General features: G+C 33.5%; 3 protein-coding genes across 3 annotated transcripts; 1 reads left to right on the forward strand and 2 right to left on the reverse strand.

The window, feature by feature from the left end:
* Window positions 1-1,538: 1,538 nt before the first annotated feature.
* Window positions 1,539-5,276, reverse strand: LOC126668799 (proline-rich receptor-like protein kinase PERK1). The gene is made up of 8 exons (XM_050361978.2): window positions 4,479-5,276; window positions 3,820-4,386; window positions 3,572-3,658; window positions 3,386-3,456; window positions 3,130-3,206; window positions 2,535-2,688; window positions 2,225-2,386; window positions 1,539-2,079 (listed from the first exon to the last, which is right to left on the reverse strand). Exons 1-8 carry the CDS (start codon window positions 5,092-5,094, stop codon window positions 1,774-1,776), a joined length of 2,040 nt encoding a protein of 679 aa, XP_050217935.1. The 5' UTR covers window positions 5,095-5,276; the 3' UTR covers window positions 1,539-1,773.
* Window positions 5,277-11,429: 6,153 nt separating this feature from the next.
* Window positions 11,430-15,708, reverse strand: LOC126668938 (probable chlorophyll(ide) b reductase NYC1, chloroplastic). Its single transcript, XM_050362195.2, has 10 exons — window positions 15,230-15,708; window positions 14,770-14,848; window positions 14,536-14,671; window positions 14,170-14,244; window positions 13,869-14,064; window positions 13,493-13,561; window positions 12,991-13,130; window positions 12,697-12,819; window positions 12,269-12,461; window positions 11,430-12,001 (listed from the first exon to the last, which is right to left on the reverse strand). Exons 1-10 carry the CDS (start codon window positions 15,554-15,556, stop codon window positions 11,816-11,818), a joined length of 1,524 nt encoding a protein of 507 aa, XP_050218152.1. The 5' UTR covers window positions 15,557-15,708; the 3' UTR covers window positions 11,430-11,815.
* A 4,721-nt stretch (window positions 15,709-20,429) lies between these two features.
* LOC126670084 (uncharacterized) lies at window positions 20,430-24,054 on the forward strand. The gene is made up of 7 exons (XM_050363742.2): window positions 20,430-20,857; window positions 21,628-21,738; window positions 21,843-21,941; window positions 22,062-22,172; window positions 22,266-22,569; window positions 23,081-23,220; window positions 23,313-24,054. Exons 1-7 carry the CDS (start codon window positions 20,714-20,716, stop codon window positions 23,847-23,849), a joined length of 1,446 nt encoding a protein of 481 aa, XP_050219699.1. The 5' UTR covers window positions 20,430-20,713; the 3' UTR covers window positions 23,850-24,054.
* The last annotated feature ends 508 nt before the right edge of the window (window positions 24,055-24,562 follow it).

Genomic DNA, 24,562 nt, shown 5'->3' on the forward strand with positions numbered 1-24,562 from the left:
AAGTGGCATAAGCTGGCCAATCTCTTTCTCAAGCAAAAGGCCACCATGCGCGCACTACACAAAGGTCACTTTCAATTATTCATATCCTCATTCTAGTGCCATTTTGCTTGTGTACAAGAATTAAGGTGCAAGTGGAAGATATCAATATCAGTGTTTTAAAAATCAAACTGGTTACTGGACAGGCTACCGGTTCCTGGTTCAACCAATTCAATTATTGGTTGAACCAATTGAGTAAAATCATATAAAATTAAATAGGTTTTGGACACAGTTGATAGCCCAACTACCGATTCAACCGGTTCAACCACATTGGACCTGATTTTTTATTTTTAAGGTTTGTTGGATAGGACAGCTAGTCGGTTTAACCAACCGGTCTGGTCTGGTTTTTTAATCATTTATTAATATGACAGTTGAAACCAATGTTTTAAAAATCAAATTAACCCATGTGCCATTCAAACTACCTGTTCAATAGAAAATAAATATATTTAAATAATAGGTATGTTTTTTTGGTCTATATAAAAAAAATATGAATATAAGACATGAAATTCTAATCAGTAAATACTAAATAGATTGAAGAAACTAATAAATAAATCACACTCTAATTAGTAAATGAAAAATGATAATTTCGGTTTAACCAGTTAAATAAATTGTTTGCAGTGTTTTCCAATTTAAAGAGATTGAACCAAAAATCCAACTTTTAGAAAGAACTGAACTATATTGACCTTTGATTCACGGTCGAACCAGCTCATCCGGCTCGGTTCTTAAAACATTGGTTGAAACAAATGTTTGGTAACCAATTCATCTTACACCTGGTGATAACCCAGGGAAGAGGCTCAAGATGCTAACCCACAATCATTTGTCTAAATGAACAAAGGGTCAACGCGCCCTCTGAACTTGTAATACGGGATCATCTAATCCAAGTTATACTTTTATGAGCAATTAACTCCAAAACTCTTCATTTTTGAGTCAACTAATCCCATAATTAATTTTTTTATTTTAAAAAATGGATTTAGAATAATTATATCGCAACAATTAGAGAATTATCTAATTATTTTTTTAAATTCCTCACCTCCGATTTGTATTTTATGCGTTTTAAAAATACAATTATGGGGTTATTTGATCCAAAAATGAAGAGTTTTAGGGTAATCGATTAAAAAAGTATAAATTGAGTTAGATGACTCCGTGTCACAAGTTTAGGGGGGAGCGTTAGACCCTTTATTCTTTGTCTAAATTGTCCGAGTGCTCTTCATGTGTTAATTTAAGGTTGGTAGGTTGGTAAGAAAAAAATAGTAGCTTCAACGCGTCTAGCTAGCTTTGCTTATTAAAAGAGCTTTATCCAAACGCAAAAAGGACTTGCAAACATTTTTGTTTTTTAAAATCCAAGGCAAATGATCCCCAGGAACAATCTTTTCTTGCATATAACACAAACTCATAACAACCTAAAATACTTCTTCACTTATTCATGCTTTCTGCCCCACCCTACCTAATTACTTAACCACAATTAATGTGAATGAACATAAACAATCAAGAAGAGCAAAACATACGGAATCATTTAAGCATTTAACCAAAGAATAAAAGAATCAACATGTAATTTTGATTATCTTGTTGTGTATGCTCACTACTAAATACAAATTTAATCAATAACACTTCAAAATCAGAGGTAAGTGGAGGGGAAAAAATCATATACGACTATCACATCGGAAACACGCCATTCTTTGCAATCAATGTGACATCTATTTAAGAGTATGAGTACAGAAAAATCGGAGGCTTCGGTTGTCATGAATTTCCGCTGAAACCTTGGCTGTTTTTCTTCATCTTTCCCATTTCCATATCTCGGGTATTCTGTCCTTCGCCACTTGATCCAGAAGGATATAAACCATATTCGCTGGTTGGTTCACTGTATTCGCTACTGGCAGCGTACTCCTGGCTTCCTAAAGCCATCTTCCTCATTTTTATCATGTCTTCTTTGTATTGGTTGGTGTCATAATCTGAACTGCTCTGGCTGAAGAAACTGCTCTGTCCGGGTCGAATTCCTTCATTAAGATCTGACAGAGCCACATCTCCTTCAAGAGCTCGGACTACCTGCTCAGTCAAATGTTGAAGATGCCAATTAGGACTATCACAAAACTTGATTAATTCCGCACATTTATAGCTGGACTAACAACCTCGTCAGTTTGAACTCAGCTAGCAATTTTTATCACTATCCCGCCTGAACTGAAATACTTACCTGACTCATACGTGGACGGCGTCGAGCTGAATGGCGCACACAAGCAGCAGCACAAGCAACCATGCGAGCCATCTCATTGTGGTCATAATTTCTTTGCAATTTTTGATCCACTAGAACATCAAAGTTTCCATCTTCCTGAGCTCGTGTAAGCAAAGGCCTTGCCTGCAATAATACATGAAAGATCAAATCGTGTACAGAAATGAAATAAAACAATCTATGGCATCATGTTTGCAAGTGAAGAACTTGCAAACATGTGTTTAAGCATAAGTATTGTCATGTTCCGATTGTACATTGAGGAGTTAGAACTCACCCAGTCTACTAAACTATCATCTGCATAACCATGCCCGCCGCTATGATCAACAGGCCGACGACCAGTAATCAACTCCAGAAGCATGACTCCAAAAGAGAACACATCAGATTTATCTGTCAACTTCCCACTTGATGCATATTCTGGTGCCAGATACCTGAATAAAAAGCATGCAAGTGCAGAGGCATTAATAACTTTAATAATAAATTATGACATTAATAAAGCTCCTAAATTTTGTAGTGAGCTGAGAAGAAAATAGACCAAAAGAGAACGTCATTTCATCAGTCTCATCATCAACAGTTATAGACCAAATGATCTTACTATCATAAAACCATAAAAAGAAAAATTGTATAAATTGTCTGCGCTAATATATCAATAAGGGATAATGCAGCTGAAAATTCTAAAGGTGACTATGGTCTTATGAACAATTCAAAATGTTTAAGCAAGTAACAAGAAAGAAGCACCCAAAAAAATAAATCTTAATTTCACACTTAAAATATTTATTTTTTTTATCCTCAAGTTCAACTTAGAAAAATAACAATCCACAATAGAATCTAAGAGCTTTGAAGCTAAAAATGAATGAAGGAGTTGATCTTACCCAAAGGTTCCCATCACCCTGGTGGAGACATGTGTATTAACTTCAGAAGAGATCTTTGCTAGTCCAAAGTCTGCAACCTGAGCAAGAAGGAAAACCAGATATCAGATATATCCTCCCATTAGCAATAATCAACAGGATAAAAAGAATTAAAGTTCAAATAAGATGCAGAATAAAGTTGATTTATTTATTAAAAAATTGCTACATTTTGCTCGGTGACTATCAATAGAAATCCACAAATTCAGTGCTGCAGTTATACCTTTGCCTCAAATTTGAAATCCAAGAGGATATTAGCTGCCTTGATGTCACGATGAATGATCTTAGGATGACCTGCGGGGCAAAAAGAAACAATTAGTCTAAATCAACAAATCGACATACCATAACATCTTTTAGACTACTTTTCAGGGGAAAGGAAGAGTGGCGAGGATGAATCAGAAGAACTTACAATCTTCATGAAGATATGCAAGTCCCTTGGCAGATCCTAGTGCAATTTTGAGTCTGGTCGGCCAGTCCATGGTAGGTCGTCCCTTACCTACAATGTATATTCTCTATCAGATACATGTAGCCTAAAGCATGGATATTCAGCTTAAAACTATATGCTAAACAAAGTATCAAACACATCTTCTGAAACACATTCTTCACTTAATCACATTATATTGTGCAATAATTTAAGATCTGATTATTGAAGCATACCATGTAAGTGAAACTCCATAGTGTTGTTGGGAACAAACTCATAAACAAGCAATCTTTCGGAGCCGGTGATACAATATCCGACCAACGAAACAAGATGTTTATGATGCACTCTGCTAATAATTTCAATCTCAGCCTGAAACTCACGCTCCCCTTGTCCACTTCCAGCTTTAAGCTGCTTAACAGCAACTTCCTTCCCATTGGGAAGAACTCCTTTATGCACATACCCAAAACCACCTTGACCAAGGAGGTTAGCATCGGAGAACCCGTCGGTGGCGCGTGCTAATTCCTCATAGGTAAACGTACTCTTAGAGAACCCCAATGAAAGACCTGGAGATAGAGGCGGCAATGGGTTTTCAGAACCCGAATAATTGGAGCCAGACCCGCCACTGCTGAAAGGAGGAGGCGGCGGCGGCGGCATTGAGACACGCTCTTGAGGATACGGTGGCCGAGACGCAACTGGCGGCGGTGGAATTGGATTTGGATTTGACATTGCTGTGAATACATGACCTGGTGGCGGTGGTGCATTGTGCTGCCAATGTTGCTGCTGTTGACCGCCGTAAGGACCATCTGAATCACCGGGAAATAATTAAGAACAAAATTTTATTAAATCTTCAATCAGAATAGATATAAGAGAACTAATAAAATAATTAAAATGAGACCTTTATTAGGGCCAGTTGGCGGAGGCATATAATAGGCAGCTTCATCGTCACGTCTCCGTCTCTTTTTCCGGCAACAAATAAAAAACAAGCTAAATAGTAATATAATTATTAGTCCACCAACGGCTATTCCGACTACCGCGCCGGTTGATATTCCCGATGAGCCTCCTGAGGAGGACGAAGGTGGATTCGTCGAGGTGGGAGTGGACGGAAGTGGAGGACTTTTACCTATCGGAGTAGGCGTCGACGGTGTGGTACCACGTGGCGCCGGGGGAGACGGCGTTGTAGACGGCGGAGAAGGAGTAGTGGGAGTGGACGTTGGAGGAGTTGAAGGATTTGAAGGAGGCGGAGGAGATGAGTCTGTAGGTGGAGATGGAGTGGCTGGCGGCGGTGCTGACGGTGTGGCTGGAGTGGAAGGTGGAGGAGCAGCCGGAGTGGCGGGAGTAGAAGGTGGTGGGGCGGCAGGAGTGACGGGAGTAGAAGGTGGAGGTGCAGCTGGAGTGGCGGGAGTAGCAGGTGGAGGTGCAGCCGGAGTGGACGGAGGAGGTGCGGTGGGAGTAGCCGGTGGCGGAGCAGTAGTGTTAGTAGACGGCGGAGAAGTGGGAGTTGGAGCAGACATGGCGATTTTTTTGTTTCACCTCACTGAAAATGAAGAATTGTTCGAAAGAAAGAAATGAATATTTCAACGGTTATTAAAATTTGAAAAGGATTTGGATAATTTAGTTTCAGAAAATATAGACTCGGTGAGCTGAGTTGAACTCAGTTGCAGAACTCATTTTTGTTTTTTTGGCTATGGGAGTGGAGGATTAGAAGATGAACCAAAAAGTATCGTCTGTTCGTTAGTAGGACCCACACGTCTGGCCCGCGCTTTACGACCTCCGGCTTTTTTTCACTCGTTTTGGATTTTTTATTCATAAGTAGAAAAATACTAAATCAATTTTAAATTTATAAAAATAAACATTTTGAATAAATATTTCTCGGTCCGATTTTAAAAATCATACTTGATTTTATATAAAAAAGTTTAAAAAATGTTTATAATAAATATGAAATATTTAAAGTGTTAAGTGTAAACAGAGGGATATTAGTAGTTGTTTTTTTTTTCCTTAGATTGTTGTAATTTAATCTTAAAATGTTTTTGTTACATGTGAGGGTTTGTTTGGAATTTTCTTTTTAAATATCTGAATTGTTGTTAAGCGCTGCCTGTATTCTGATTGGTCGTCCCTCAACGGCTTTTCCTTTCTGTATCTTTTAGCTATATAATATTTTATTCTCTTATTTTCAGAAGAAAAAAAAAATATTCCCCTTTTGAACTTGGAAAATTCTTACCTAGTCCCGGTCTATAAATTTTCCATGCACCTACCCAATGAGGTGTTAGAAAATCTAACACAATTTTCTCTTTTTTCCTATTATTTTCTTTTTTTTCTCATTTCTCTAACACTTTATTGGATAGGTCCATAAATTTTCCATGGACCCGGTCTAGGTAAGAACTTCCTAACTGGATTGAGAGTGAAGACTGGCTAAATTATAGGCAAATTATGGAATCAAATCTGAAGTTAATTTTCTGGTTAAATTACAACTTCAGTTTTCCTATAGTAATAAATATTTTAATAGTGAAAATGAAAGTAGAACTTGTTTTCTTTTTTTACGATAAAAAGATATATTTAAAAGTAGAAAAAGACAACTTCAATACAGATTCACGTTGTATAAAAGAAGTACCCGTAAATTTATAATTCATGAGAATATATAATAATTGAAATTAATTAAGTGCCCACAATTTTTTAAAAATTTAAATAATTATCTTCAACTATATAGTATATAAAATAAGTATCTACTGAGCCGAAACTCAATATCATTGTCAAACTCCGGAATGTGGACCGCCCGCAAGCCCACATACCTGGTAATTTATGGCTATAATGGCCAGCAACCCAACCTGCCGGGGTTTGAACCCGCGACCTTTGGCGTCCAGATGGCTGAGACTTAGACCATTAGACCAAACCCGCGCGGGCATAATGTTTATTATTATTAATAAAATCTTTGAGAAAAATATTTACATTATAAGGAATAAAATGATAAAATAAAAAATTTTAATTAAAAAAATTATAAAGGCTCGTCTAACACGTTATTTAGGGACAGAAATTATGTAAAAGTTTCTACTCAATCAATTTATTATTGTTGGAATTCCTTCTTTATATACATGATAATGAGAATCAATTATTATTATTATTTTGGGCTTAATTACTTAAAAACCACTCACCTTGAATTTTTTTTCGTTTATACCCTAACCTAGGAAAAAGTTCATCTATACCCTGACGTATGTATTTATATTTCACCTCTATCCCGAGACACTAGATTAACCTCTTTTCATTAAGAAAAAAGTTTAAAATAGTTATTTATTTTTAACATAAGCTAATTAGAGATTAATTAGAAATGAATTTTTTTCTAAATGAAGGACTATTTTGAACTTTTTTAAAAATGAAAAGAGGTTAATTTAGTGTCTCGGGGTAGACGTGAAACATAAACACATACGTCAGGGTATAAATGAATTTTTTTTAGGTCGTGGTATAAACGAAAAAAAAGTTTAAAGTGTGTGGTTTTTAAGTAATTAAGCCATTATTTTGTGATTAGAGAATCAATTATTGTTGGTTTAATAATTATGGCCAACTAATTATCCATACAGGTATGTCCATATTAGACAAACTTAGGTCCATTGTTATATTTGAAGATCATAATCAAATCCAATTTATTGCATTTGATCGTATTTCTTTCTATTTTAGCTTTATCTGCCATCTAAATTTCTAATCATTACAATTTTATCTGACATGAATATGAAATTCCAAAGCAGCGGAAATCTGATTTTTTTTTTAAGTAAATAAAACTATAGAATGCAAATGAATCAGCAACACATCAGGACAACAATATTAGGTAAAAGGAAAAAAATTTAACTGTGTTAAGTCAATAATACTAAAACTAATGCAATTTAATATCACTATATTTAAATTGTTTATATATAAATATGGCTGTTACTCTAAGCAAAAGGCAGACCAGCTGGATACCAGCGGGTAACCACACTTGAAGATTTTGACATCTTTCCTAAAATTAAAAATAAAATTTAAAAAATTACCCACTTGAAAGAAATATAGACATATTCAACAATAAAATAGTATTGATATAATTTTACTTTTATTTGTTTAATTTGTACTATATACTATAATGTTCAATGGATTCATAATGGTCAGCGATGCCTCGTTCAAACATTCTGAAGTTATATTTTTTTTTTTATGAAATCTGAAGTTATATATATATATATATATATAATGCATGAGAGTTATTTAAATTTAATCTAATATAATAATATCCATGCAGTTACTAACATGGACCTACGCGCATTGTTATTAAATTTCTTATTTTAGCTATTTTCTTTTTATTGATTAATTGATTGCACATTGACCTTATAAAAATTACTCAGTTTGGGAAATAAATTGAGTATTTTTTAATACAAAATTCTGTTCCAAAAATAGAATATTAGTGCTAATATTCTATATAAAATTGTAGACGGCAAATAATTCTAGAAAAGAATAATAGCAGAGGTTTGTTCAAATGTGGAAGGCAGCAGGCTTTGTTTTGTTTTGAATCAAATGGTTGGCATTTGACTTGACATTGTCAAACCATACTGGTTAGTAGTGTAAAAAAAACCGATTTCGATTCAAACCGATAGTTCCGTTCAATTTGATACTATAAAAGAAAATTATTTTCTGATTTAGTCTGATTTTAGATTAAAGTAAAGTTAATTGAAATGTCGAATTTAAAATTTAACCGAAACCGATTAGTTTAATATAATTAGAAAATTAATTCTTTATAATTTAAAGTCGATTTAATTTTTTTTTAAATTATCACAATGCACTCCCCTAATATTGCCTATCTCCTACATGCTATTAATTAATGTGATGTCGATGGCCTATTGGCTAAGTCTTTGAAAGCATGTTACATTTATTCGCAGGCCTATATATTATCAAATAATGCCATTTCCTACATATAGAACAGATATCCTTTCTGAAACAGCCCAGACAATTAGACTAACCACCAGAAAATTTAAGCTGTAAAAACTTTCCACAAAAAATCATTTGATGAAGAAATGTTTTCTTAATGGTCTAAATGAGTAATGACAGCACATCATACACCAATTTATAGACATGGCCGGTTGAACCGTAAACCGATCAAATTCTGAACTGGATTCAAACTGGTTAGAATCGGGATGATGACTGTTTCGAGCCAGTTCAATATTTTTAAAATTAAAACCGCCGGTTACAGTTGTGAACCGGAATTTTTTGAATTTAAAAGTATCTACTTATAGATGTATATTATATACACTTAATTGTTGATATATTTTTCTATATTTATTTATAACATATTCCATTATAAATATATAAGATATTATTTAATTATCTCTAGTATATTCTAGTACTATATATGTCATTGTAAATTAAATAAAATTTTGTTGCTTTAATCATTAAGTATAATTAATCACCTATGTGAACTTTTTGTAACTTTTAATCTCATATACTTTAAATTTTATTTTTTTCAAAATAGTTTTGTAGTTCTTTTTACCGGTGGGAACCGTACCCGCCCAATAGGCATGTCAAAGCCGATTTCAGTGTTTCTTCAATCGTGAACACGCGGTTCCAAATTGAAACCGCCGGTTTGTGAACCATGCCTACCTGTACTAATTTGATTGGTTCCAGCATAATAAATTTCCTTTTACTCTGAAAAAGGAAGATTGGGAAAGAATTGTGGGGCTGAAAATATATAGTTATCTAGAAAGGGGGGCTAATAAAATAGATTTGATAATTAGAGGGGCCCAATTGACAGGTGAGATGGAGCAGAGACTAAAGAGAAGGAAGCACATGGGGTTGATATTTTTATATTCAAAGTCTCATAATTAGTGGCATGACATTCGCTTAATTCCCTCACTAAATAAACCAAATATTTATTCTAAAAAATAAACAAAAAAAAAGCAAATATTCACTGTCTCGTTTAGGGGTGTGCATTCGGTTAAACCGAACCGACCGAACCGAAATTTTTGGTTTTTTAAGAAACCGAACCGAACCGAAATTCTGAAAAAATTTAATTTTTCAAACCGAACCGAACCGAACCTGTCGGTTCGGTCGGTTATTTCGGTTCGGTTCGGTTTTTCGGTTCGGTTTACGTGTAAAAGTGACTGAAATTTTTTTACTTTAAAAACCGAACCGAACCGACCAACCGAAAATATTCTACTTTTTCAAACCGAACCGAACCGAATTTGTCGGTTCGGTTCGGTTATTCGGTTTCGGTCGGTTTTTGCACACCCCTAGTCTCGTTTAGATAATCCATTGCTATGTCTCGCATTAATTTATGCAATCTCTCCCTTTTTCCATTCTACTTTTCCTAGATGCGATCTCTTCTCTATTACTATATTTTATTTTTTTCAATTGAGTTCTTTTACTATAATTTTTTTATATATTTTTTGAAACTTTGCACTTTTTTGTTTATAAATATTAATTTTATTACAACAAAATTTACAGTATCATGTCAGCCTATAAAAAAATTAACAAAAAAAAAATTAAAAGCAAAAGTATATGGATCCAATTTCGAGAACAAATGTATAAAAAATAAGTGAAAATATATCTCGGTCGTATTAACTATGCATGGGATACACACATTTTATTTGTGTGGTAAAAGGACCTAATATGTATAAAATCAAAAGTATAGAAATTAAATCTTAATAAATAAAAGTTGAAGGATCTAAGTATAAAATAATATAAATAATACATAGAGATTCAAATATGTATCAAATATGTATTTTACCTTTTCCTTATCAAATAAATTTATCATAAAACATAATTTTTATTTTGCAATCGATGCTCTTTTATATATTTTTGAACATAAAATTATTTGCCTCTAATAAATTATATTCGTTGATTATTATAAATAAAAGTTCAATATTTTTTTAAGAATCCAAAATATCCTACTCATACTCATATTTGCGCTGATCATGTCGTTAAAAATGTCACCATTTGATTAAGAGGGTAGACATAATTGATAAATGATTTAAGTGGTAATTTGTCCCTTCAACTTGTAAATAATGAACAATACGCATATAAATTAACTTTGTGGATAAATTAATCACGAATTTGTTGATTATGGACAGTTAATCTCATGTTGACAAATTGTCCCTTTAACTTGTAAGCTAATTGTTCTTTAAATTGGCAATTTATCCTTTCAACTTGTAAATTAATTTGTCCAAATAAAATTAGTTGCCTATAATTATAAAGTTCGTATTTAATTTATCAACAAAGTTAATTTATATGTTAATTGTCCATTGCTTATAAATTCAGAAGGCAAATTGTCACTTAAGTCATTAATAAACCAATTCAAAATTAAGAATAGTGCTTCATAATCGATGCTTGATTCCTCTTTATATGGGTTTTGCTTCCACACATGATAGTATCCTAAATGGCAATGTTTTCAAGTTGTTTATATAAACATTTCAAATTTTCATTTTATTTATATTTAACTCATAAATATTTCTTTTCCGAAAATAAAAAAACTCATAAATATTTCTTATATAAAATAAAAAAGTTATATTTTAATTTTTATTTTCATTTTTAAAATTGATTTACAAATTAATATCATGTTGACATAGAGTTGATTTTGTATTAATTTCAGGTGAACAAAAAATTGATTTCATTCATGAGATACAAAAGTAAACTTAAAAAAAAACGAGTCACTTATGTAAATTTTAATGTCATTAAAAAAATGTACATTTTCATGTACATTTTTTTTTTAAAAAAAAGAACAATGAGCTACTACTCAAAATGTATAATTTGAACATAAACGCTGGATAACATTATGCTAAGGTCGTGAATTCAATTCTTCACAAACATTCTCTCCACAATGATAAAAGTATTACAAAAAAAATGAGTGACAAGATATTATTTACTCCATTATTTCAAGAGGATTTGCAGCTTGCATTGAATTGAATTCAAAACAATTTCATCATCATATTTACAAGCATCTCAGCATCATCAAGAATGCCATATTTGTGTTCATCTAATTGAATTTTCTCTACAGAATAAATAAAATATGTGCTCTATTTTTCTGCATACTTAACCTACAGAGCCTGTGCACCAATTGGTTAATTAATCACTTAGGCTTATAATCTAACACATTTGATTGCTTATCAATGGTTAAGCAGATAAATCATACACTACCTATTCTGAGTTTGTTTACCTCTCTTGACTGCAAGTTTCTGTGAATGATGGCATCGACATTTTACGTCCTGCATGCTTTAGAAAAGGACGGATTTAGGTGCCATGAAATGAGCTGGCTGTGCTCGACAGGATTATAAAGGCGCAAACGACGGAAAGTGAAAACACAGACACCCATGCATTTTCTGTGTACATCTCCATTGCATCTGTAAAGGAAAATCGGGCACGATTTTCAGCCCAGTTTCTGAGTCGGTCTGCCTCAGCTGCGTATAATGCCCTTCCCTGCAATATATGCAAGAATAAGAATTTACAGGTAAAACAATTTATCTTGCCTAAAGTTCTATTAATTTCAAGGCTTAGTTACTTTAAGAATCACGAATTTAAGCATTTCTGGAAAATTTAACACGAACTTTTAATGTTAAATTGCAAAATATGCTAAAGTTCGTGATTTTCAAATCAATTAAGCCTAATTTCAATGAGTGAGTTTTCAAGTAACAGCATTTGTAGTTGAGTTATACCCAACAAATTCCCTGAAGAGATCAAGATTACCTTGTCATCAAACCAGCGACCTCGCCGCAGCCATGCAGTGACCAAAGCGAGTAGTATCCTAGGAGGGGTCAAGTAATTGATGGCTTTGCCTGAACCCTTCACAACCCGCATCCGTGGAACTAAAGTTCTAGCAACTGTCTCTGGAAGCTCGCAAATGATGTTGAACATTTGTTTATTTTTAAGTGTTGAACCACTGCAAAAATAGACAATCGAAATGTAATTAATCAACCATACCACCTTCACGAACTGTGAGCTCTAGATATTTGCAGATTGTTTGGAAGAGAGAGCCAATCATAGAGTCGTCCACGATAATTCTCAAGTAAATCATGCCAATAGCGAATATAAAAGGCCACTACGACCTTCTAAAACAATGGCTTCCTAAAATGGCAATTTAATAGCGTATGATAAATAAGGATGTAATCATTCACCTTAAGAGTAGATCCGTGAGGACCATGCCTGGAGATGCTGTATGCATTCCAACTTTTGATCGCCTACACTCCTTTAAAAGTGATGCTTGAAGTTGCCTAAGACCACATTTTGTTGACCCATAACTACAAGTTTGAGAAAATTGAACACAATAAGAATCCTTTTAACGAGGACCTTCTGAGCATAGCACATGTAAAGTGACAAGAAACATTATAGAATTCCGATTGAAACTTTTAGCTCCTGCCTATGAGGATATGGACCTATGGTTGCTAGTTTGCAAGGCAATTAGAACTTACACAGCTGTAAGAGGGGTGCTAGATCCTCCAGAACCAGCACCATCCATGTTAAAAATGTGCCCTCCCTTAACCTGGTCCACCATCACCCGCATGGCTTCTCGAGTGCAGAGAATAGATCCAACCAAATTTGTTGAAACAATCTACACAAACCAATTGAACAAGCTACTCAACTTGAATTGTAAAAGAATGACATGCATTCACATCATGTACACTGCATTTGTAAGAATCATAGCACAATCCTTCATGTTGCACACACAATTACACATATTCAGAGAGTTCAGATATGTCATAAGGATTCATGAATCATGAACATATAATATATGACAATAATTGATTCATTCAAGGCTTAGTTGAATAAAGGGTCGTACGTTAACAATCTTAATGCCTGCAAAAATTAATTTCAGGCACTTCTATAAACAATAATCTATTGTAAGGACTGTACATTCACCGAATCATTTAAGGAAAGCAAACTTGGGAAATACCAGTTACATATCTCAAGTACCTGAGTAATATCTTCATCGCTAAACTGCAGCAAGGGTCTAAATCCTTTGTTTGTGCCAGCATTATTTATCTGTTCCATGTTGTAAGACAAATAATAGTATTATTAACAATAATCTCAATTATGTTTTCTCAATAATTATGCCTACATACATATTATAAACTGTTCTTTTTTGGTACAAAACTAATAGTAGTAGTTTATCAGGTGTGAAATGCATCAGGATTCAGGACATCGATGATGGATTCCTAAATGACCTGTAGCTGCCCCAACCTTGTCATTGGGCTATTAACATGTGGGATAATGCCAATGAAAAATCATGATTACTAAAAGTATTCCCAAATAACTAATTAGAAGATCCACAGGAGGCTGAAGTGCTCACCCATATGTCAATGGCACCAAATTCTTTGACAGCAAAGTTTGCCAGTTTTTGCACATCAGAGGGTTTGCAAACATCACATGCTATGCCAACCACTTTTGCATGTGCCAGATTTGTCCTAGATGAGCCGCTGGTGGTGACCATTACTTCCGAGAGGCTCTCCTCCAGCTCTCTGACGGTTTCGTCTACAGACTCAGGACTGCCTTAATAAAGATCCAAACAAGGATGAGGAGTTATGAGTAAATATATTACCGAGATAATTTAATAACTACAAAGTGAAAATAATCCATATTCCGCATCCAACCTTCGTGAAGCAACAACTATGCGGTCACCAGACAGAAGAAATTCGCGAGCAAGTGCCTTTCCGAGTCCCCTTGTACTGAACCAGACAGCATCAACATGCATAAAAACAGAGAAGAATAAATTCTCCATATTTCAAATTCATTTGCAGCATTTCTATGCCAAATGCGTTTTTATACCTCCCACACCATAATTCCTAGTGAAACAATAATTGTTTTTCCAGGTTTACAAAAATAACAAATTAGACACAGAAACATTAAGATATATTTTGTTTAAGCATCGAAAAACTCCCGTCATTTGTAGAATTACCAAATGTGAGGACACCAAATATTTAGACAACTCGAAACTAACTACTTCTGAAGAGAAATACCTTCCAGTAACAACAACATTACGTGGACCAGCTCGACAATGTTCATCTAAAACCAAGTTAGCACCGATCATAGTTCCGATAATAATTCCTCCAAGCCAACTATACCAAATTAGCGTATTCATCTGACCGTCCCCACCTTCACCAAAATCCACACAAGTAAATTCCTTGCCAATTTATATCATAAATGAAGGTTTACAAATCATTTTCAAAACTGTAGCAACCATATCTCCATACCTGACAATTGAAAGCCAACTGCAAGTATCACACCTGTGCTCATCATAGTAACAATATATCTTCCAATTTGCAGAGCAATCTGAATCACAAGAAACAAATTGCAACTGTAAATAAACTTGCAGCTACCCAACCGAACTTACGAATTTACTGAGTCACTAACAAAATTGAATAAATTAAGGGCTAATATCATAAAAATTCACAAACTTGACGTATTTTTTCAATATAATCACGCTTTTTAAAAAGAATCATAAAAATACACAAATTGTCATAATTTGCTGAGATAACAGCCCAAAAATGATCAACAACCTCAACAAATTACACTAATAAATGAGAATCGCACCGTGTGTATGATTTTGAAAAAAATTGTGTAATTTTAAAAGACGTGATTAAATTAAAAAAACACATAAAATTGTGATTTTTCATGAGATTAACCCATAAATTAACAAAATTTACTACTCACAAATGAGAAAGCTTCTTCCAATTTAGCCATTGCTTTACTATTTTCCTCATTTGAATGTGCAACAGCATCTTTTAATAAGCTCCAAAACCCATCTTTTTTCTTCAACTTAATCATATTTTTCTGCAACTTTCTACGACCATCTTTTCCATTCTCTTCCACTTCCACTTCCCCACCATCTTCAGACCTAAAAGACCTGCACTTTACACCACCAGAACCAGACCATGAAAGACCTGAACTGAGCAGCCCATTTCTCTGTGTTTTACTGAAAGAAAAGTGGTCTAAAATTTGTGGGTGTACGTGAAGTTTAGTAGTAAACATAGCTGCCATGTCTGAAAGTAAAGTAGTTATGTCATGTAAGAGACTGAGAATTGGTGCTCTAATGTACTAGTAACGTTGTTGGCACGTTTGATGGTCTATCTTTTGGCATAAGATTACAAAAAAATGAAATGAAAATATCTTCCGAGTGTTTGTGATAGATTTGATGATCTTGATTTTGGCGGGTGAGGAGAGAATTGTGATGGCCACACGTTAAAGCAACCTCATCTTTAATCTCCATGCTCACACGTCGCCTTGTGGGTCTCTGTGTTATCTTTGGTATCTTGTTTAAGCAAATATCTTTGGCAGTTCAACAAAAAAATATCCATCTTTGGCTTAAAGTTGTACTCGATTCAAATTTTTGTTGAAAGAACAAATAATTTTAACCCCTCAACTTGGCACGAAGTATCAAAATAGTTATTATTAAGCAAATAGGATAAAAAAATCCACAAATTTGTCAAATAATTATATCAAAAACCTCTTTTCTAGTCGCATCCTCCTAGGTTAAATTAAGTATTACATTCTTTTTTTAATACATGGAGAATAATGATACCATTTGGTATATTTGTGGTTCTTTTTATGGATTTTCTTTTTCGAAGATGACTTTTGATGCTTTGTGTCAAATTGGGAGGGGGAGGGGATTGGTTGATCCTTTGTATTATTTTCCTAGAATAAAGAGAGAATTACTCTTAAATTGCTACATGGTCCTCCATTTTTATTTTCGACAACGGTTTAATCATTTCGTTCAATTTGGTTTAGTCGACTAAAGTGGCGTTTCAAATCTACCAGTACGATACTGACATTTAAAACACAGTAAAAAAAACAAATATGAACAAGCCATAGTTTGACGTAACCGAGTCGAGTCGAAACAGTGTCAAACTCGAACACGACTTGACTCTAAAATCTGAAGCTCTAAACTTGACTACAACTCGATCGAGTTTCATTTTGGGAGCTCGAGCTCGAACTCGATAGAATAATTGTGACCGGATAGCTCGATTCGACTCAACTTGATTATCTATATAAATATTTAAAAATTGTATTTTAATATTAAAATAAATATATTATTATAAATATATTTAAATAAAGAGGATAAAAAGGTAAATTAACCGAAATTTGATTACGCTCGCGAGCTCATCGAGTCAAGTATTTTGAAGCTCGAACTCGACTCGATAATTAACTCGAGTAGTTCGAAATCGAGCTTGACTCGATATGAGTCGAGTCGACTCGGTTACACCCTCCCTAGTTTTTGACCAAAGTCTAGAGAATTTGAAACTTGTTCTCATTTTTGCAAATCTATATTTTTCAGATTCTTTCACTGTTTGCTTTCTTTTGTCCTAGTTTCAGTCTCATTTATTTTAAGGTCTTTGGTCTTTCTTTTTGTTTTTTTATACTTTAACATAATATTTATATAGTATAGTCATTAAAATGTACACTATTTTTCTTGACAATTTTGAAAAATATAAAAATAACAATTGTGACATTTAAATACAATGAATAAGCAGAAAATACTTATCTGATCAATGTCACGTTTTAGGACTTTGTATTCAATGAGAGATCGGTTTTTTTCCTTTTGATATCCTCTAGCGGTCTTATTTCCACTAACATTAAGATGGATTAGAAATATTTGTAACACGCATAAATTGCCTCTAGAGTCCTTTTTTATAGTTAACAATAATCTGATTGTTAGAGTTAATAATATTAGAAGTGATCTTAGGCGATTGGCTGTTAAAATTACTAGAATTATATCTAATAATATTTTTCTCACATGAAAATCTCTCTAGAGACATTACATATTCAAACTCTTCTTTTTAAGATTTCACCGGTTGTCTTTTGGAGAATGTAAAAATTATCTCTTACTATACTTCTCCAAGTGTTTCTTAGACATTCAAATTTTGTATGAATTTTCTTCCTTTAAGACCATAAAAGATTATTTGTTGCTTTACAAAAAATATCTTAGGAATTCATATTTTATAAAAACTTTTTCTAATTTGGTTCCTCAAAATTATCTTCGATCTTTAAGATTGACGGCTAATAAATGATGGACCATGACTCTTTTGAATTTTCCTAATCTTAACATGATTAGGGGTCGTCTTTGCCTGTTCTCCGACTTCTATTGTAGTTTTATGAGTTTCTTCATAAAAATTGCATAATAGCTTAATAGATTTTAAAGGTTTTTTGACTCCAGATCTTGTTGATAATTATATTCTATAAGATCCGGAAGGGGTTGCTCTCTGAATACAAGTTTTGTTTGTTTTTCAGACTAAAAAAAATCCTTAGAGACTCTACCGTTTGGACCGAGTACATGCAGCGGTTGAGGAATTATACTTGATTTTACTACCTCTTGAGCATGATGATCAGATGCATGCCTCCTCAGTTCTCCTTACTTTAGGGTATTTTTTGCAAATTTATGAGAAATTTTTCTAGCCTTAAATCATCCCTACAATATCGATCATGATCTTGTACTGTTCTTTGTTCTCTTCCGAGTGCTCCTCAACTTTCTTAGCATGTTCTCTAGATTGTTCCTCAATCTTCTTAGCATGTTCTCTGAATTGTTCCTCAAATTTCTCATACATCAGTTCCACTCTTTTCAAATGTTCCTTCATCTATATCATAATACTTTGCATATTTTTTGGATGATCTCTGGTCACATTCTCCTTTTCTACAGTACCAGGTCCTACGGTAAAAACAACATTTTTTGGCGCCTCCAAATTTTATGATCAAGAGGCGCGAAATTTTTTTCAAACTGCTCAACCACTTGGTGAACAATTCCATATAATTTTACTATTGCAGACGCACTCTGCCTCTTGAGAGTAGGCTACATATTTTCGAAAATACTAAGAGCTATTGGAGCTGTCTTTATAATAATCCCACTAGACATGCCAAATTGTTTCCTATGAATTTTAGAAAATAGTTGGTGTCTTTGTGTATGTGAACGTGTTAGAGGTTATATCTTAAATTATAGATTTTGAAATAAAAAATCAAATAGTTGTAACAGTTTTCAAATGACATAAAAACTTCAAAGCTGTTAAATAAATATACGGATAAATGAAAGGGAGGTCTTGGAATTGAAAAATTGAAATTGATACTTTAATTGATATTACGATTGAAATAATGTTGAAAACAGAGACTGAACTAAGAAACATAAATTGCTATACAAATTAATTCACAAACTAAAGTGTTTGATATTGATATTTTTTTTAAGAGTTTTTGAGTTTTTGGTTGATTGTGACGCGGCTCTACAATCGTCGTCTTTTTTCTCTTTTAAACTTTAAAACACTTTTTCAAACAACCGTTAGATATCCACTTTTTTTTTAAAGTATCCACGTTCTCCAACTTTCCATATTTTCCATTATGATAAAAAACGGTTGTTTTAGTAAATTTTATTGCGTGTGCTAAAGTTGAAGATCCTGAATTGTAGATTTTTGTGTTGGGCTTTAACATATATTTAATGGCTTTGAACTTTTGACTTTTGGAGCTTTTTTTTTAGTTCTTTTGGACTTCTAAACTTCTTCTTTTTCGTGTTATTAGTAGAGTGGTATTCTCCGTTCATCGGCTCGGCTTGCTTGAAACTAACGCATAATGTTCAAGTGATTACATACCTTCACTTCGTATAAGCGACTATGTACCTTTTCACGAACTTTTTTAATTTATTAAAATTCACTTACGAATGGTAATGTGATTATCCCTCAATGAGATCGTCCATTCTTCCTTTCACTTATAGAAATGAACTTTCATTTATTTACGAATCAATTCAAAATTTCACTTCTCATTTTAAATTATAATTAAATAGTAATATATTATTAGTAAACAATATTGTTTTTTATTTTTTGTGTAATTTATTTAATATTAAAAAATCAATAGTATTGCTTTTAATATTTTATGTAATTTATTTAATGTTACATATTAATAATATTGAAAAATTAAAATTGATTCTCTTTATAGAATTGTACATTTGGTTCTTTTAATATTTTATTTTTTGTACACTTCTATTCATTCCTATTTCTATATTTATTTTTATTGAACCAAACAATATACTCTCTAATTCCATTGGCACTAACAATTAAAAGTAAATTTATAGGCGTAGGTGAGTAGGTAAGACGCTCTTCAGACTTAAATGAGATTGTGAATTTGAAGTGTAGTAATATCAAAATGCCGTTCAAGAGGAACCTCATGGACCATGTAAAAGAAAAAACTAAGGGGTTGTTTGGTTCGCCAAAAAAAGGGGAATGAGAATGGAAATGGGAATGAGAATAATTCCCCTTGTCCGTGTTTGTTTTGTCAAATTATATTAGGGAATGTGAATGTGATTACCCCTTTAATGGTAATCACCTATTCCCCCCTTACCCCATGAGAATGAACTTTTGGGAATAGAAATCAAAATTTAACAAAAAAATTTAATGACACATAATAAATATATAATTATTAAAAAAATTATTTTTAAATTTTAAAAAATATACTTAAAATAAAAAAAATATTTTTTAATATTTTTTAAAAAAAATATTTTTTTTATTTTCTATTTTTTTAATAATTTTTTTTTTAAAAATAATTTTAAAAAATAAATATAAAAAAATATTTAAAAATAAAAAAAATATTTTAATAAATAATAAATAATTTTTTTATTAAACTTTACCCATTTTCATTCCCATTCCTATACTTTGAACCAAACAAAAAATGAAAACAATCATTCCAATTTCTATTTCTTTTCATTCCGATTTCCATTTCCAACCTTGAATTTATGAGAAATGAGTGTGCCAGTTCAGCTTTGATGGTGCTTATTAGCTAGCAGTAGCAGCCATTAATCACATACCACAACAGCTCATTACTATCAATCGCTACGCAATATCTGACGAAAGCAAACCCAAATAACATAAATTTCCAATCTTTTCGTTAAAAAATGCTAACAACTCCCTAACTACACACTCTAATTACTCTTATTATACAGTAATGTAATGCATGTGAATTTCTCTAATCATTTTAATCAGTGTAACAAATTTGACTTAAACCAAGAAAAAATTTGCATCATACAAATATTGGACCGTCAGCCAGAAAAAGTAAAGAAAAAAAAAACTGTCCCTCCATTTCTGAATTTCTCTGATTCTGTCTCTCCCCTTGTTCTTCGGGAGAGAAGAAGAAGAATCCACCATCCAAAACATCAACAGAAATTTGTAAATGGCGGCTACCCATTATGATCAACGGTCTAGATCTTCTAGACAGGTGACCTCCATTCATGGCTTTGCTCTCTCCGGTGATCTTCCCAGTTTCCAAAAGCTTCTTCGTGCCAACTCTTCTCTTCTCAATGAAAGAAACCCTGTTGTAAGATTCTTTATAATCTGTTTTATTTCGAGGTTTTTGTTGAATTTTGGTTATTGGGTCTTGATATTTTTGCCAATCTTAAATTGTTATCTTCATATCTGAATTTGGATCCAGATTGTTGTTAGTTGCACAATTTTATGATTTGATTGCAAATTTAGGACCAGAATTTGATTGGGTTTGATGGGTCGGCATCTTTTTTTTCTTCCATTTTGTGATTTTCTAGCGTAAGCATGTATAGTCGTATTTAGACTTCAAAGAAGAAACAATTAGGAAATTATTGGCTTCAACTTTATGATGGAGTGATTATAGATCTGTTATGAATACAATTGAATTGATTGGGGGTGCTTAAATTCTGATGAGCTATGGAGGTTTAGATACTTCATTTGTCGACAATGTTGTTGTTTGTATTACTTTTACAAGTTATGGAGGATCCGGGATTGGTTATTTAGGATAAGACTATAAGCTTATGTTGTTATCTATACGTCGTAGCTTAGAAGATCAGTAAAGCAACAAAGGAAAGGGTGAATGCTTTGCAGCCGTAGTTCTTGCATATTTGGTGGTGTAGTGTAATGTAAAGTGAATCAGGAAATTTGTCGAACCTTATCTACCTTTATAAGAAATTTACAATTGTTGTTTGCAAAGTTAAAGTAACACTTGAATACAAAAGCTGAAACTGAACAATCAGAGTAAAGATGGATACCATGTATTTTCTGTTAATTTGCATCTTTTTCTTCTCAAGTTTTGATTTTTCTTTCATTGTGTTGCTTCAGATGGCACAGACTCCACTCCATGTTTCTGCTGGCAACAACAGGGCTGAGATAGTTAAGGTTCTGCTTGATTGGCAAGGACCGGAGAAGGTTGAATTGGAAGCCAAGAATATGGTAATTGGTATTCACTTTCCTTGAGTTAATTCATATCTATAAGCTCTTTATCTCGCCTTACGCCCTTAAATTCAGATCTGAGTGATTCTGTGCTGCATTTGCAGTATGGAGAAACTCCTTTACACATGGCTGCAAAGAATGGATGCAATGAAGCTGCACGGTTACTTCTTGCCCACGGTGCTTTCATTGAAGCCAAAGCAAATGTATATTTCCTTAGCCTCCTTCTATAATTTTTTTTTCTTTTAAAAAAATTAAAACTGCCAGGTGTGCAAAAGTTCTGCTTTAATTTAAACCAGTTTTACTTTTTGCACTTGTTAAAACAGAATGGGATGACTCCATTACACCTTGCTGTTTGGTACTCGATCAGATCAGATGACTACTCAACTGTTAAGACATTGCTCGAGTATAATGCGGACTGCAGTGCTATGGATAATGTACTTCAGATTTTCACGGCCTTACTTATTTTATTTTGTTTTATTTTAATATACTATGAAAAGCTGATGGTTATTGTGACCTTAAACTTGCAGGAAGGCATGACTCCTACGAATCATCTCTCACAAGGTCCAGGAAGTGAGAAGCTGTATCAGCTTTTACAGTGGCATACTGATCAGCAGAGAAAGAAGAAAGCGCTTGTAGCTTGTTGTGAAACAAAAGCTAAGATGGAAGAACTTGAAAATGCATTATGTAACATAGTGGGGCTGCATGAACTGAAGGTACAACTAAGAAAATGGGCGAAGGGTATGCTTTTGGATGAGAGGCGCATGGCCCTTGGGCTAAAAGTGGGAGTGAGAAGACCACCTCATATGGCTTTCTTGGGGAATCCCGGAACAGGTAATTGCTACCCAGATTGGATAATTACGAGATACATATTGGCATGCATGTATTGCATTCCTCAGTTATAGAACTGGATGCTAAATGAAAATCTACTCCCTCTACTTCTTTTATGCAATTGGCTACCTTATTGCAGATTTTCTTATGGTACTCGACTAAATTTATTCAACCACTAATTCATTTATGCAAGTATTTTAGAATCCCCGCAGGCCATTTCTTTGGAACTGATATTGCTGGCTAGCTTTCGCTGTTTGATATTATAAGGCAGTTATAAATGATGATCATCTTATCACACAAACTAAAGCTCCGTAGATGCTATGTAATGTGTTTGGTGCAATCTATTTTTCCCCAAGTTCTTTATAAGCATCGAGATAGTTTTTTTGTAGAAAATTACTAGAAAACGTCAAGATATCAATTGTCGTCAAGTTATATTCTGAAATAGTTGTACTTAGTTCTGCAGAAACTTTATTAATTAAGTTGTTGTGACATACATGTCATATTATTTATACAGGGAAGACCATGGTAGCTCGAGTACTTGGAAGATTACTTCATCTGGTGGGAGTTTTACCCACTGACAGAGTAACAGAAGTACAACGTACGGATTTGGTTGGTGAATTTGTCGGTCATACTGGACCAAAGACTAGGAGAAAGGTAAATCTGCTGCAGATTCATACTACTTTTTACTGGTAGAGACAATATGACTGCTTTCGAGCATCACATTAATCAATGACTTCTGTGTTTAGATTAAAGAAGCAGAGGGAGGAATCCTGTTCGTTGATGAAGCATACCGGCTTATACCCATGCAGAAAGCAGACGATAAGGATTACGGATTAGAAGCCTTGGAAGAGATAATGTCTGTTATGGACAGCGGAAAAGTTGTAGTCATATTTGCTGGATATAGTGAACCAATGAAACGAGTAATAGCTTCAAATGAAGGCTTCTGTAGAAGGGTGACAAAGTTCTTTCATTTTGACGACTTCACTTGCGAAGATTTATCCAAGATCGTCCATCTTAAGATGAATAATCAAGAAGAAGATAGTTTGCTTTACGGATTCAAGTTACATTCAAAATGCAGTATAGATGCTGTTGCGAAGATAATAGAGACGGAAACTTCAGAAAAGCAACGGAGGGAGATGAACGGAGGTCTAACAGATACAATGCTCGTTAATGCTAGAGAGAGTTTGGATTTGAGGCTTGATTTTGACTGCGTAGATATGGATGAACTGCGGACCATCACCTTGGAGGATTTAGAAGCCGGTCTTCGGCTGTTCTCACATTAATTAAAAGAGGACGAAGATCTATTACACATTTTCCTTGTAGCTGTTCATGATTATACATGGAAATGGATTTCCCTGTAATAATTTAATTAGTTCATTCATTTGATTGTTTAATATGTAGATATAGGAACATCTTGTTGTAAGCACTAAACTTCGGCTTTCCCATAAATTTTTCTATAGTAATTCAATATTAAAAATTTTAGATTTCTTTTTTTAGCATTTCAAATTGACTTAACATGAAGCGAGAGATTGATTAGTGTGTTAGCAGCACGTATATGGATTTTACTTCTCAGACAGGCATTACCAACTTTTTAAGAGTGGACTGTCGTTCAACCGGTTCAACCATGAAAGGTCGGAATATGTATGAATGGGTAAACCATAAAATTAGACGATTTTCATACGTTTAATTATAATTTGTTATTTTTCTTTTTTAAAACTATAAAAAATTTCAGATATAAGATTAAATTGTTTGTTTATATTTATTTTTATTTAAGCGGTTTGATTAAATTGGTTGAATCTAGATCGGTAGCCACACTGGTTCGACCACCTGTTTGGTATTTTGAACACTGGATAATATTTCCAAGCCTTGCGTGCAAGTTTAAACAAATAAAAGAAAAATATCAGAGCAAGCGGAGGAAAAAAAGAGTGGCTAGCCATTAGCCAGATAAACAAACACAAAACCGCAATCTCTTTGTCGGAGAACCAGAGCCACCGGC

The sequence above is a fragment of the Mercurialis annua genome, linkage group LG2, assembly GCF_937616625.2.
Source record: "Mercurialis annua linkage group LG2, ddMerAnnu1.2, whole genome shotgun sequence".
Lineage (NCBI taxonomy): Eukaryota > Viridiplantae > Streptophyta > Magnoliopsida > Malpighiales > Euphorbiaceae > Mercurialis > Mercurialis annua.